The sequence below is a fragment of the Anser cygnoides genome, chromosome 5 (genome assembly GCF_040182565.1).
Source record: "Anser cygnoides isolate HZ-2024a breed goose chromosome 5, Taihu_goose_T2T_genome, whole genome shotgun sequence".
Taxonomy (NCBI): domain Eukaryota; kingdom Metazoa; phylum Chordata; class Aves; order Anseriformes; family Anatidae; genus Anser; species Anser cygnoides.
Window position 1 is genome coordinate 63,553,300 of NC_089877.1, and position 12,950 is coordinate 63,566,249.

The window sequence follows — 12,950 nt, forward strand, 5'->3', positions numbered from 1 at the left end:
CAAAACGGCGTGAAGTTGGTTCACTGACGTCGATTGTGTTATCTTCCAGATGTCGTATCACGTAGCTCGATTCCAGATCGGACCGGATTGCTGGGCCCAGATGTATCCCTCTAATTCAGTTCAGTCCTAAATATTGTGGGAAAACTCTCGATCGAATCCTGCAGCGTTACAAAGTGTTTGGAATACTTTTTTAATATTCTCTGAAGTTTTTTAATATACTTCAGAACAGCTGGGGATGTGGAAGACATTTCATCGTGAGGAGACAGATGAAGCTATCTGGAGCTGGGTTTCCAAAATGCAGAACCACGCATGGAAGAGCTGGGGGGTTGCACATCTTCCCGATAGGATGGATTCAAACCAGTCTTGTGGCTCATCTTTCTGTAATTTCTTGCACATTCAAGGAGCTAGTGCTCTTCTAAGGTATATTTTGGGCGCATTGTATCACACATCTGAGCAAGCTGGAATGGGAAACGTGATTTCGAAAGGACACAATCCTTTCCCAAAGAGCCAAGTATTGGTCTTCCTAAATAGTGGTGCACAGATTTATTCCCGGCAAATGATGTTGAGCTCATTGCCTGATTTTTATACGCAGTGGAATCACTGCCATTAGGATACACTTGTTAAACCTCCTTTACTTTCAAAATTTGGATTTTATACTCTTAGCATAAAAATCAATGCTCCCATGAGATAAGTAGGGACTCATTAGCTGTCAGCTAATATGGGATACGAGATGCCAAGTTAGGTCGGATTTCTTCTCTTCGTAATTTGTAATTTTAAAAGTGATTTTTTTTTACCTGTACAAGCTGTAAAACTTCACCTAGGATTAATGCATGCCTTGTGATCAGTCCTGCACCGAATAGCACCACTCGCTCAGCACATTAATATCAAATAGGCCATCTAAGCAAGCTTTTCTGTCCACAAAAATGCCATGTTTCCGTGCCTGGCCAGTTCTTGTAACATGAGCAAAAGAGCGTGGAGTCACTTGGGTTACTTTGCCTGCCGAGTCAGCTGGCACTGCTGCAAATGCTCAGAAAAATAGTGCTTTTGATGAAAGTTGTGTGCAAAGAGACGGGCGAGCTTCTGGGCAGCTTTGCAAGTGTTTCACGTGTCGGGGAAAAAACAGGTTTACAGTTTGTTGGCTACTGAGGGCGTGCAGCGGGGCAGCAGCGGGAGAGCACGCATCTTGCGGCTGCATCGCTGGAGGAGCCTCCCCGGCAGTAAATCAGGGTGAAAACATGGCAGTTTCGGGTCTGTGTTGAGAAGTGGCAATTGCCAAAACCACAGAATCACCTCGGTTGGAAAAGACCTTCAAGATCATCAAGTCCAACCGTTAACCTGACCGATCGCAGCAGTTTGATGCGTTGCTTGCAGGAAGCTCAGAAAATCCACATCTTGAGTGTCCCGCTCGAAACCATTTGGCAAGAAAGACAATTTTGCAAACTCACCTGAAACGCCTCCCTGATTTTAAGCGAAATCACTTTAACTAGGGGAGTCTCAGCCAGAGGCCGGCTCTGCACTGGGGTTTGGGTGGTTAAACCTCACGTGTGCTATTCAGACCTCTTGCAAACATTTGTATTTTCAGCTCCGCTCCTTCCCAGCCCTCCCGGTGACTTTCTCTCGCCTTCTCACTTCCCTCCTTTCTTTCCCTCTCCATAGGCACCGATATTCTTTACATCGGCCCCGTCAAAGGTGAGCTCCACCTCCTTAGGACTTTTGTGCTCTGCCTCTGGTCTCTCTGGCCGTGCCCTTAGTTTATTTTCCTGCTCCTCTAAAACCTTTGACTTCCAAAATCTTTAAGCGACAGGTAATGCCGGTAAGTGGGGGGCCGCTCGTGTCCCAGCTCAGGGGCAGGCGCCAGCTCCCGAGGCTGGCGGCCTGGGAGACCTGAGGGTTTTCCCATGGATTCAGCCTGGAATGGCTTTTCCATCAGTTTTGCTCTTGGAGAAGAGCTGAGAGAGAGAGAGAGAGTGAGAGATTGGGACAGCTTGTCATGGGAAAACAAGCAGCGCAGTGTTTTCCTACTGCGGAAAAAAATGGTCAAAGAAAAAGGGAAGTTTTCTCATCCGCTGGCTTCGTTTTTGTGTCTGAACTGGCTTTGTACGGAGCAGGGTTTGGCCGCAAGCTAACTCCCGGCGTTTCTTCCTCTCGCTGGTAGGAAACATATATTCGAGCCCGGGACTGTACAGCAAAACCATGACGCCAACCTACGACGCTCACGACGGCAGCCCCCTGTCACCCACGTCCACCTGGTTCGGTGACAGCGCCTTGTCGGAGGGGAACCCGGGCATCCTGGCCGTCAGCCAGCCCGTCACCTCCCCAGAGTCCCTCGCAAAAATGTACAAGCCACAGGCGCTTCTCGATAAAGCCAAAATCAACCAAGGGTGAGTTCAGGATTTGTTTTTCTTCTCTCTTCTATTTTTTTTTTCCTTAAAAAAAGGGCTTCCTTAAAAAAAAAAAAAAAAGATATATGTGGTTTTAAATTGCATTCTTGAAAGCGTTGTCGCGAGTTCGCCGGAGCTCTTCGTGTGTGTTATCCCTTGTTGACAATTTACAGATGGCTGGATTCGTCCCGATCTCTTATGGAGCAAGAGGTGAAAGAAAACGAGGCTTTGCTGCTCCGGTTCAAGTACTACAGCTTTTTTGACCTGAATCCAAAGGTACAGAGTTATTAATTTCATTTGCGCCTTGCAGGTGAATGTTTTGGGCGAAGGATGCCTGTGTCTCTGACGTGCATTTGTGCTGGTAAATCCTCCATCACTTCAAAAATTGGTGGTGCGTGCATCAAGCCTGGGTGTGCGCACTGCCACGTCCCGGGCTGCCACAGGGCATCGCTCGAGGTGCCCTAAGGGATGCTTTGGTGGGTGGCCATGGGGCTTTCCAGTGCTGGATTGACGCGAGCCTTGAAAAAGGTTAATTGGATGGTCTTTGCTTGTGCCGGGAGCGTGGGAGATGGCGGGTCGTGCTGCAGCACATGTTTCACCGCCGCACCATTTCTCGCTGTGCGCAGTACGACGCGATCAGGATCAACCAGCTGTACGAGCAGTCCAAGTGGGCCATCCTGCTGGAGGAGATCGAGTGCACGGAGGAGGAGATGATGATGTTCGCAGCGCTGCAGGTATGAGATGGCCCCGGACACTTGTGGTTTTGGGTGATGTGGATTTTGTGGCTCTGCAGACATCTCCACTGATGCGCTGGTGGGAGGTTGGGCTTCTCATGCTCGTTTCCCATCTCCTAATACTCACTTGAGCTTATTGGGCAATTTAAATGTTTTCTGCTTATTACTTCTCATGAAGAAGAACCTAGTCCTCTTTCACCAAACATGTTTATGTCTGCCTTAACTTTTAGTTTTACCCTTTGTGAAAAACCCCAGTAAGGACACTAGGTTACTGAACTGTGCGTTCCTGGCACGCTGCCCCCTGAACAGCTGGTGATAATCTGTGGGTTTCCCAGAACTATTTATTTATCTGTTTTATGAAATACTTGGTGTTATTTGGCATAAATACTACACCTGCTATTGACTTCTGTGGGATGGATGGCAGGCCATTTACTATGTGTGGTCTGGCGCTCCTTGTTGCAGTAGGATGCAAAAACATCCCCAACAGGAGCAAGAGTCTGCTCTTAGGGCCCCTCCCAGGAAGAAAATAGTGAGAACAGAAATGTGAGGACTCTGTTTAACCCTCTGAGCAGTCCAGAGGGGGTTGTGCATGGTCCTTAGAGGGAGATTTTGCAGACTTTTTGGTTTTCCGTGGTAAAAACAGCTGCAGTGCAAGAGGGTGTAAAGTATGTGTGCATGAGCACACCCGCACGTTGCATTAGCTCAGCAGCATAACCATCGTCCTGTCACAAACATGGGCTGTGCCATTAAAGCAAAAGCTTTTTGCCGTGGCCAGTCCAAGGTTTCAAGGTCGCAGGAGCACCTTTGTTCACGGGGCTGTGCCTTGCCTTTCAGTACCACATCAATAAGCTGTCCATCATGTCGTCGGAAAACCACCTGAACAACAGCGACAAGGAGGTGGATGAGGTGGATGCTGCGCTCTCTGACCTAGAAATTACTTTGGAAGGTGGCAAAACGTCAACGATTCTGGTAAGGGCTACAGCTGGGGGTGTGGTGGCGTGGAGCCTTATATGTCCCCTCCTCGCCTCTCACCAAGCAGGAATGCTTTTTTTCCATGCATCCAACCAGTTTTATTTCCTTCCTCTCCCTTTTTTTTTTCTATTTCTGCTCTTGTTGAAAAAAAAAAATTACCATGGTGGAGCAATGCAGAACACAGAGCCCAATAATATTTTTCATTAAACTGGTGTTTTTTGAAATAGAGCTAGGTGGTTTTGGTGGCAGGGGACTCCAGGCAGTGTCCAGTGTGGGGCCAGCATGGAGCTGGTAAAAGCTCTTTGAGCATGGGCACGTGTTGAACCCAAGGCTGCATTTAAGCCATCTGTTTTGGGGGTGTTTCCAGTTAATTTAATTGGCATTGCCACAGGAATTGAGTGCATTAACACTTTTTTCCTACAAAGATTGGAAGTCCAAACTGTGTTGGAGAATTTCTGGAAGAGCCAGGATCTTACTGAGCCCCCTGCACCAAGCCACCTTCCCACTCAAATAATGGAAAACTCAAATAAAACTCATTTGGTTTCTGTTCTCGCAGCTGACTTTCCCAAATTCCTCATACTGAGGTTTCTCTTCCACTGTTTTCTAGTTCACGACAAAGTTTTACAATATCTGAAACAGCTGCCGTGATTTTCAGAAATAGCTTATGCTTTTGAAACCCTGTTTTTATTAGACTGGATTTTAGCCTGGAGTGGGCTGTGTCTGTATTTCAGAGGGTTCCTTTCTTTCTGAGACATTGTTTTAACACTGGCTTCCCACCTTCAAAGTTGCAAGGCCCGAAAATTAATTTGCAGAAAAAGGACGAGGTCCAGTCAGGCTTTGTCGGCACAGCCCCACTTTTCCCACGACATTTGTCCATTCTCCAGCACTTTTGGACATTTGAGTTTCGTTTAAATTCTGAACCTCTCAAAACCTAAAAACCCTGAAATTTTCCAATCTTACAGTTCATGTAATTTTTTAAGCGTTTACAAAGGGTCTTTTGAAGTTAACATCCACACCTAGCCTGCAGATATTTGCAATGTTAACCGCTGCTGCTCATTCTAGTCTTCCCCCAGGGAGAGCACCATCACTTAGATGCAACAGAAATAGGGACCAGTTGTTAGAGCCAAGATATCTTTTATAATTTCCTTGCAAAGCAGATTTGAAGTGCAGTGCTAAGGAGCAGTCCCTGCCAAACAGGAGTGAAGAAGACAATGATTCATCAAAAAATATCCGTCCCTTTCTGTACCGGTTGCTAACAGTAGCCATTTCCAGAGGCATTCGAGTAATTGAATACGGATAATGGGCAATTAGTGGATTGTTTGTTTAGATTCTGCATTTTTTTCCCCATGGTATCTATAAACAGCATTGCTCATTGCAGACAGAAAGTAAACTGTCTTGCTGCTGGAAGCTGCTGTAGCACTGTTTGCTTTCTTTGTCATTCGAAAACCCTTTAGCTGGAGCTCGTGGGAATTGAAAATGCCACCCTCTGTATTCTACTCATCCAAAATACACAGGTACACCAAGATAAACTCAATATGGAAAAACTAGGGAGGCAAAAAAAGCCTTCCTAGACTCTCAGGAAGCCCTTCCACAGTCCTCCAGGGTAGTGCAAAAGCAGCATCTTTTGTTTGTAGTGTAAGGAAATCTTAAAGGAAGAGAAAAATCCCTGCACAAGCACGAGCCAGTGTGACAGTCAGTGACCTGGCTGGGAACTGGCTCCGCAGGACACAGGCAGCAGGAATTCCTTAAAAAATATAAAAGATTGTCCTCTGGTTTCCAAAAAGCACTTGTGCAGTAGATTTTCTCTGTGTGCTTCCCCACCGCGGGGCCCCCACCTACCTGGGCTCTGCTGCGGCAGGTGACTGAAGGGGATCATTTTTATTTTCAGGGTGACATCACTTCCATCCCGGAGCTCGCCGACTACATTAAAGTATTCAAGTAAGTACTGATGGGAAGAGGTGCTTGGGAGGCGTAAGAGCAGTGAATAATTAATGGGCCTGACGCCTAATGCCCGTTTCTTCCCCCTCCTGACTTGAGATTTCACCGCACACCGCTGTGTTATGGTGCATGAAAAAACCACTGAGCTGTTTTACCGCAGCTCACAGCATCTGGGCACCCTCGCTATTAAAACCTTTTACTTCTTCATCCGGCACTTGGCACAGTCACTGGGTATTTCGCGCTGTCCCCAGCCAACCCATTTGATCCCGAAGCTGATCACTTCTTAAATATCAAACCCAATGCAGCCACCCCGGCAGGTGCGCTCAGGATTTATGGGCTTTGTTAATTTTGCTGTAACTTGGGTGCTGGTGCGTGGAAACTGGGAACGGCAGCAGCTGGACCCTGGCTAGCACTTTGGCAGCCACGGTTGCCTTTTGCAGTCCACTGCCTGCTGCAGCACAGGTGACGGGGAACGGTTTGGAGACGGTGAATAAACCTGATGAGATTTCACAGAGTAGGAACAGGAGCAGAAGAAAAGCGGTGGCAGCGAAATAGCTCCCTAACAAGCCTTTATTTCATAATCGTGTGGTTCTGGAGCCAGAAGCTGCTACTTGCGTGCTGAAAAGCACTTTTCTTCCTCTGCGGACGTGTGGTAATGAGGCTGGTCCCGCTCTCCAGGCTTGCGTCTGCTCCAACTGGGGCAAAGTTTCAAGGCTGGAGCCTGCGCCATGCTTCGGAGTGGGTGGTTTTTTTCCCCTTAAAGCAAACCATCAGACAAAAACCTCCTTGTTTCCTTTGATGTGCTTATTTGCCAATAAAATCAGGCACAACTCAAATTGCTAATTGCTCACAAATTGGAGCACCAGTGGTCAGGAGAAAAGATGGAACCGCAAGAAGATGCTGGTTCCCTCCTCCTGTTGGGTGCAAACTTCAAACCCTGAGAATTGCAATTTGAGTCCAAAAGACACCATAAAGGCACCAGCGGACAGTCTGGGAGTGGGGCATCTCACCTCTGCTGCCTGCACATTTTGCCAGCCTAACTTCTGCATCTGCTTCGTGGCAAGTGGCCACTTGCAGCCCGATTGCTGCTGTCCCTTGAGGACAGGGAGCGGGAGTGAAATCTATTTTGGATGTGCCTCTTGTCGTGCTTCATCAGGGAGGAGCTGCATATATTCACTATTATGTGTATGTGTTGTGTGTATACATCCCCGTGTGTCCTTGGTGGTGCTGCAGAGACTCTAGGGACAGCACGTGGTGGTGCAGCTCCCCGGCAGGGGCTGTCCTGGGGTTGGACATCCCCCAGGCTGCTGGCAGCAGCTTTTCACGGGTGACACGAGTTTCCCAGTGCAGCAGCTGGCCTAGGAGCTGAGCAGTCCCTTGAACCAAACCCCATCGCCTGGCGAGCCGCGGATTTGCACAGTAATGTCCATCAACCTGTCTGGCAGGCCCAAGAAGCTGACACTGAAAGGTTACAAGCCATATTGGTGCACCTTCAAAGATACCTCCATCTCCTGCTACAAGAGCAAAGAGGAAGCCAACGGGACACCTGCCCACCAGATGAACTTGAGAGGTAAGAGCAGCATACGCACGCTTGCAAGGAATTCCGGTAATTGTCTGCCACTGCTGCATCTTGGCTTTCCACTCGTTTGTGTTCCTGGCATGCCATCCTAGGGCTAGATAAATACATATGTGAAGGAAAGAGGGTGACTGGGTTTGATATTGTGCTATAGACTTAGATGTCTAGCAAGTGTGTGGTCCACAGGCCCGTCAGAAAGTGCTGCCACCTCCTCAGTAGCACGGCTGTTGGGCATTCCCCACTCTGACCAGCCCATTTTTCGGCTGGAGAGCAAAGCCAAGCAGGTTTATGTGAGCCCAAGGAGACAGTGTCCCAGTTTCCTTTTCATCACAGCTATTCAAAACTGCTGAACCAACTCCAACAGCAAAGAATGGGCCTGAGCACACTGAGCTGCAGAGAGCAGACCGTGCTCTCCTTCTGCTCCTGGAATATTTTTTTCTTCCTCTCCCTGGCACTGATTGTGGGCAGCCTCGCTCAGGTGCTCCCCACAAGCCTTGCACACCAGGTTTCACATTCCTCTGGCTGCCTGCTGTTATGTCGAGTCAAACATCCCTCCTCCGAGAGCGACCAAACTTCAGAAAGGTTATTTTTTTAACCACACAGACAAATTTTGCGATGCCAAATGACTTCAGGCTGCAGCCCTGAGAATCCCAGCCTGCAGTACATTTAGGGAGCTTTTGGCATATTTTCCTTGGCCGTCCCAATTCACCACCCCCGTGCTGGCACAATGGCTCGTAGCCCTTTGCAGACACCGAAAACGTGATGCTCACGCTCACCACTAAAGATCGCAGTGAGCCCAGCCAGAATAGTGACAAAGGGCTCAGGATCCAGCTAGCCACCTCTTCCTGCACTTCCATGAAAATTTAGGGGTCACGTAGTGTTTGCAGGCTGTTGGGTCCATTCCCAAGGCCAGGGAAGGTTTGGGAGATGAGTCCAATGGGCAGGTGTTAGCCTCAGCCTCATTGCTTTCAAACCAGCTCTTGCTTGCTTCCCTCTTTTTCCCTCCACTTGGAAAAAGAGCCATCTGTCAGGGGTTTTGTCCCTGCGACATGGAGCGCTTGTCCCGTAGGAGATCTGCTGCAAGACCTGTGAAGCCGTTTGCCAGAGTTTAGCTGGAGTGCTTTGCCTTTTCTTCTCCTTTTTTTTCCTCCCCCTTGCTGAAGCGCACGTCTTTACACGCACGTTGAACGTTGGCTCCCTCGTTGCAGGATGTGAAGTCACCCCCGACGTGAACATCTCCGGTCAGAAGTTCAACATCAAACTCCTGATCCCCGTTGCGGAGGGAATGAACGAAATCTGGCTTCGCTGTGACAACGTAAGTCCGTCGGCTCGCCCCGCGTGGCGTGGGCCATTTAGCTGCTGCTAATTAAAACAAACAAAACCCCAGAGCACGCTTGCGTGCGGAAGTATTCGGTGCTGATATTACAAGCAGCCTGAATTGGGAGTGCCGCATCTCCTCCACTTGGTTTTGTCCCTCCGTCCGTGTCGCGGCGGGGTTCTGTCCGTCTGTGGCTGCGCACCAGGCTCCCCAAAAAGGACACTGGGTGTTCCGGCAGGCGGGGGACGGTGCCAGCTCCCCCTGCTGATGGTGCACGGGTCTCGTTTGGGCTGCAGGAGAGGCAGTACGCCAGCTGGATGGCCGCCTGCCGCCTCGCCTCCAAGGGCAAGACGATGGCGGACAGCTCGTACAGCATGGAGGTGCAGAACATCCTCTCCTTCCTGAAGATGCAGCACCTCAACCCGGACCCGCAGCTGATCCCGGAGCAGATCACGACCGACATCAACCCCGAGTGCCTGGTGTCTCCTCGCTACCTGAAGAAGTACAAGAACAAGCAGGTAGGTGCCGGCCGCCTCGCCGCAGCCTCGGTACGCACCGGGCTCCGCACGCGCCCGCTTCGGCAGGAGCCGGCGGTTAACGCTGCGTGTTTGGACACCGCCTTTGGGTTGGATGCACACGGTTACTAAAACGAGCGCCCACTGAAGTCCGCGGACCCGGCAGCAGGGAATGGCACCCACCACCATCGTTACGCTGATAGGTGACGTGCACGCAAGCAGCCTGGGCTGTGGGGAAGCAATCAGTGTTGGTTCCTCTTGGAGCTGTTTTCACCCCGCGCGCGGCGCTGCAGGAGGGTGCTGGAGCAAAATCCAGCAAAGTCGGGTCCAGCAGCGAGACCAAATCCCGGTGCTGGGATCAGAAGTTTGCACAGAGCGGGCGCGGGAAGCCTCAGGATGAGCGGAGTTGCAGTTGCTTGCAGTGCTTTGTACAGACTTGGCTGTAACGTGGTTTGCATTTTTCTCTCTTCGCTTTTCCACTACTTCAAAATGCCAGTCTTTGAAACATTGCTTCATTTTAAATTGCTGTGACTTGCGCTTGAACTCCACACTATATTCAGTCCGTGCATGACAGAGCTGAACTGTTTTGTGGTAGAAATAAATGCATGGCATTCTGAAAGACATTATATTTCAGTTCAGCAGCAGAAATAAGGAAGGCATTGCTCCGTGGCCTTTCGGTGACTTAATGGTTCGGCTGCAGCTCCGCAGCCCGTGCTGTATCCGACCTCTCAAAACCAAGAAGAAGGCTACAACTCAGAGAAGCAGGAAAAATATAACTTTTTATTGGCACAGCACGATGATTTCCTGGCAGTGGAGTTATATTTTATATAGCCCTTATTATTCTTCTGAATAAGCCTTTATATCCACTTGGATGGAGGAGAGGCTGCATAAATATCCAGTTTTAACATATATAATACCTTCTAGGCTTGAACTCGGTAAAATGGAGGCACCTGGAAAAATATTAGCCCGCAGAACTTGCTTACCGTGCAGGTATCCTCGCTATGGAAATAACCCCTGTCGAACCGTGGGGACGAGCAGGAGCCCTTGCCTGGCTCAGCACCCCGTGGGCATCAGCCGAATGTGGCCAGGGGCAGAGTTTGCAGCCTCAGAGGCTGTTTGCTGGGAGTGGCTGGGAGGGACAGACAGAAGGAAGGACAGAGGGAGGAGGGAATGCAAGGAATTTGGCTGTGAGGGTCCCCCCGTGCCCCGGCACAGGGGAGGAGGAGGACGTGCAAAATGGGAGCTGGCAATGGGTCTCGCAAGATGATTTTAAGACGCAGCAGCCCCAAACCCGCTCAGGGGTTGTTTTTCTCCACGTGCCGCTGCAGCAGTGTAGGCTTGGCAGGTTGGGTTTGAGGAGTGCCAAATACTAAAAGCAAAAAAAAAAAAAAAAAGAAAGGAAGAAGAAAGTAAAAAAAAACATTTGCATTCAGGGCTCTCAGCTGCACGAGCTGGGAATTGGCAGGGGTTTGATGTCCCTGCCTTGTCCCCAGGCAGCGCCTGGCTCTGCTGGTGGCATCCCGCAGCCGCTTCTTACCCCAGCAGCATCTCCATCATTTCTCTGCGTATCTCAGATAAAAGCAGCTATTGAGCTCAAGGCCTTTTCCGTGCAAATAAATAGAGTTGAGTTTGCACAGAGGCAGGGAGAGGAGTGGGAGAGCAGGAATTCTCCGATCAAAACCATTTCCACGAGAAGCCGGCACCGCACCGGCACGAGGGGCGAATCTGCTCGCTTGTCCCCTCTCCGCGCTTGCGTTCACCTTGGCTGCTTTTCTGCCTACGAAATTGTGCATGGTTTGGTTTTTTTTTTTTATTTTGGCTTGAACTTTGGTTTGCAGATAATTTGCTCTTTTTCTTTGCTTTGTTGCCATATTTCTGATCGCTTTTTTTCTTTCTGCCTCCTTTTCTTTTTTTTTTTTTTTTTTTTTGCCTTGCCATCTACAGCCAGGCTATGTAAGAGACTTGGTAAGTGACAGCAACAATAAAATTAAGTTAAAAAACTTAAAATAGTCTAGACCCCCCTTTGGTTGTGAGAGCAGCAGTGAAAAAAACTAACAAAACCCATCCTCCCTGAGAAACTCTAGCCCCGTTTGTTTTTTGTAATGGTCCCCAGTGATTTATGCTGCGAAAGTAGAAACCTTACACCAGAAATTTGCCCTGCCGTTTGCTCACATCCTGCGTCTTAAACTAAATGAGTCTGAGTGCTCTCTGCCTTCAGACAGGTCAGAGCTCTATTTGCTTTCTGTGTCTGGAGACACTAAGCAAAAGCAGCTCCATCAGCCGTGGTCCCGCTCTTTGAGCAGCAATAGCTGAAATACGTCCTCGGGGTAGAAATTGTCGTTTATCTGCACTGCTGATAACGGCGCTGACCTGCACCGTTCCCAGCGCCGGCCGAGCTGTGCCTGCTGGCGTGGCCACGGCGAGGGGGGTGCCGGAGGCGCCGCTCACGAGCCCTGTGCCTAACGCCGCCGTGTCTCACCGCACCCAGATCACGGCCCGCATCCTGGAGGCCCACCAGAACGTCGCCCAGATGAGCCTCATCGAGGCAAAGATGCGGTTTATCCAAGCGTGGCAATCGCTGCCCGAATTTGGCATCACGCACTTCATCGCAAGGTCAGTGGGCATGCTGGGCAGAGCAGGGTGTGTGCCATGAATAAACACACGGCGTGTGTGCCATCTGAGCATTTTCCTGGGATTGGGAATGACATCCTTGGGTTAAATCCATCATCTGGTCAGAATGAAGCCATAGCTCTCCAAGGAGAGGGGATTTGCACGTACTTTTTAGGACCTGCAAATGCACCCCTTCTTTCACACCTCTCCGGTGGCACATCCTGGGCTGTGAAGTTGCACCGGAACCGAAATTAAAAGCACTAATCGCATTGACTGTGTCGGTGTTAATCACGTCGATTTATATTTTAGAAGTTAACTGGGTTGCTGGATTTAACACGTTTAGCTCCGCGTTAGCTCGCAGTTGCTAATCCCTCGCCGTGCCGCAGGTTCCAGGGGGGCAAGAAGGAGGAGCTGATCGGCATCGCCTACAACCGGCTGATACGGATGGACGCCAGCACGGGCGACGCCGTCAAAACGTGGCGGTTCAGCAACATGAAGCAGTGGAACGTGAACTGGGAGATTAAAATGGTAAGAGGGCAGATCCCAGCTGTGCACCTCGTGCCCTGCGCCCAGACGTGTGCGCCGCAGGGTTGCAGGGCCCTCTGCTCGGTGTTTTACGCACGTAGGCCACTTCCCCGCTTACGTGGAGAAGACATTGCTGTCAGTTTTTGCACATCAGCTTTTAAAAAGTCAGATTTTTGTTGCTGTTTTCCAAAGCGTGGCTTCTGGGAGGCGGTTTGCTGGCACGAGGCTGGCTGGAAGGTCACGGTGCACTGCTGGAAACAGGCAGAGCGATAACACGTTTTACTAAAGCTTTCAGCCCCTTTTTCTGGAGGTAGCTCTGGAGTGGCGTCCTTCTGTGTTCACATAAAACAGTTTCTCCCCACCTCCACCCTCTGGAGATCC

The 12,950-nt window shown here is 49.9% G+C and overlaps 1 protein-coding gene across 4 annotated transcripts in view; it reads left to right on the forward strand.

Moving 5' to 3' along the window:
• Positions 1-12,950, forward strand: part of FERMT2 (FERM domain containing kindlin 2) — a 47,377-nt gene that overhangs the window by 32,071 nt on the left and 2,356 nt on the right. Inside the window, exons 4-15 of one of the 4 annotated variants that reach the window (XM_048066132.2) lie at positions 1,657-1,689; positions 2,156-2,381; positions 2,555-2,657; positions 3,008-3,115; positions 3,950-4,084; positions 5,976-6,025; positions 7,471-7,595; positions 8,810-8,916; positions 9,216-9,437; positions 11,379-11,399; positions 11,923-12,047; positions 12,431-12,572. In XM_048066132.2, the coding sequence (XP_047922089.2) occupies positions 1,657-1,689; positions 2,156-2,381; positions 2,555-2,657; positions 3,008-3,115; positions 3,950-4,084; positions 5,976-6,025; positions 7,471-7,595; positions 8,810-8,916; positions 9,216-9,437; positions 11,379-11,399; positions 11,923-12,047; positions 12,431-12,572 (1,397 nt within the window). The remainder of the gene's footprint in view (positions 1-1,656; positions 1,690-2,155; positions 2,382-2,554; positions 2,658-3,007; positions 3,116-3,949; positions 4,085-5,975; positions 6,026-7,470; positions 7,596-8,809; positions 8,917-9,215; positions 9,438-11,378; positions 11,400-11,922; positions 12,048-12,430; positions 12,573-12,950) is intronic. The other 3 variants (XM_048066133.2, XM_048066134.2, XM_048066135.2) reach the window with 3 other exon arrangements.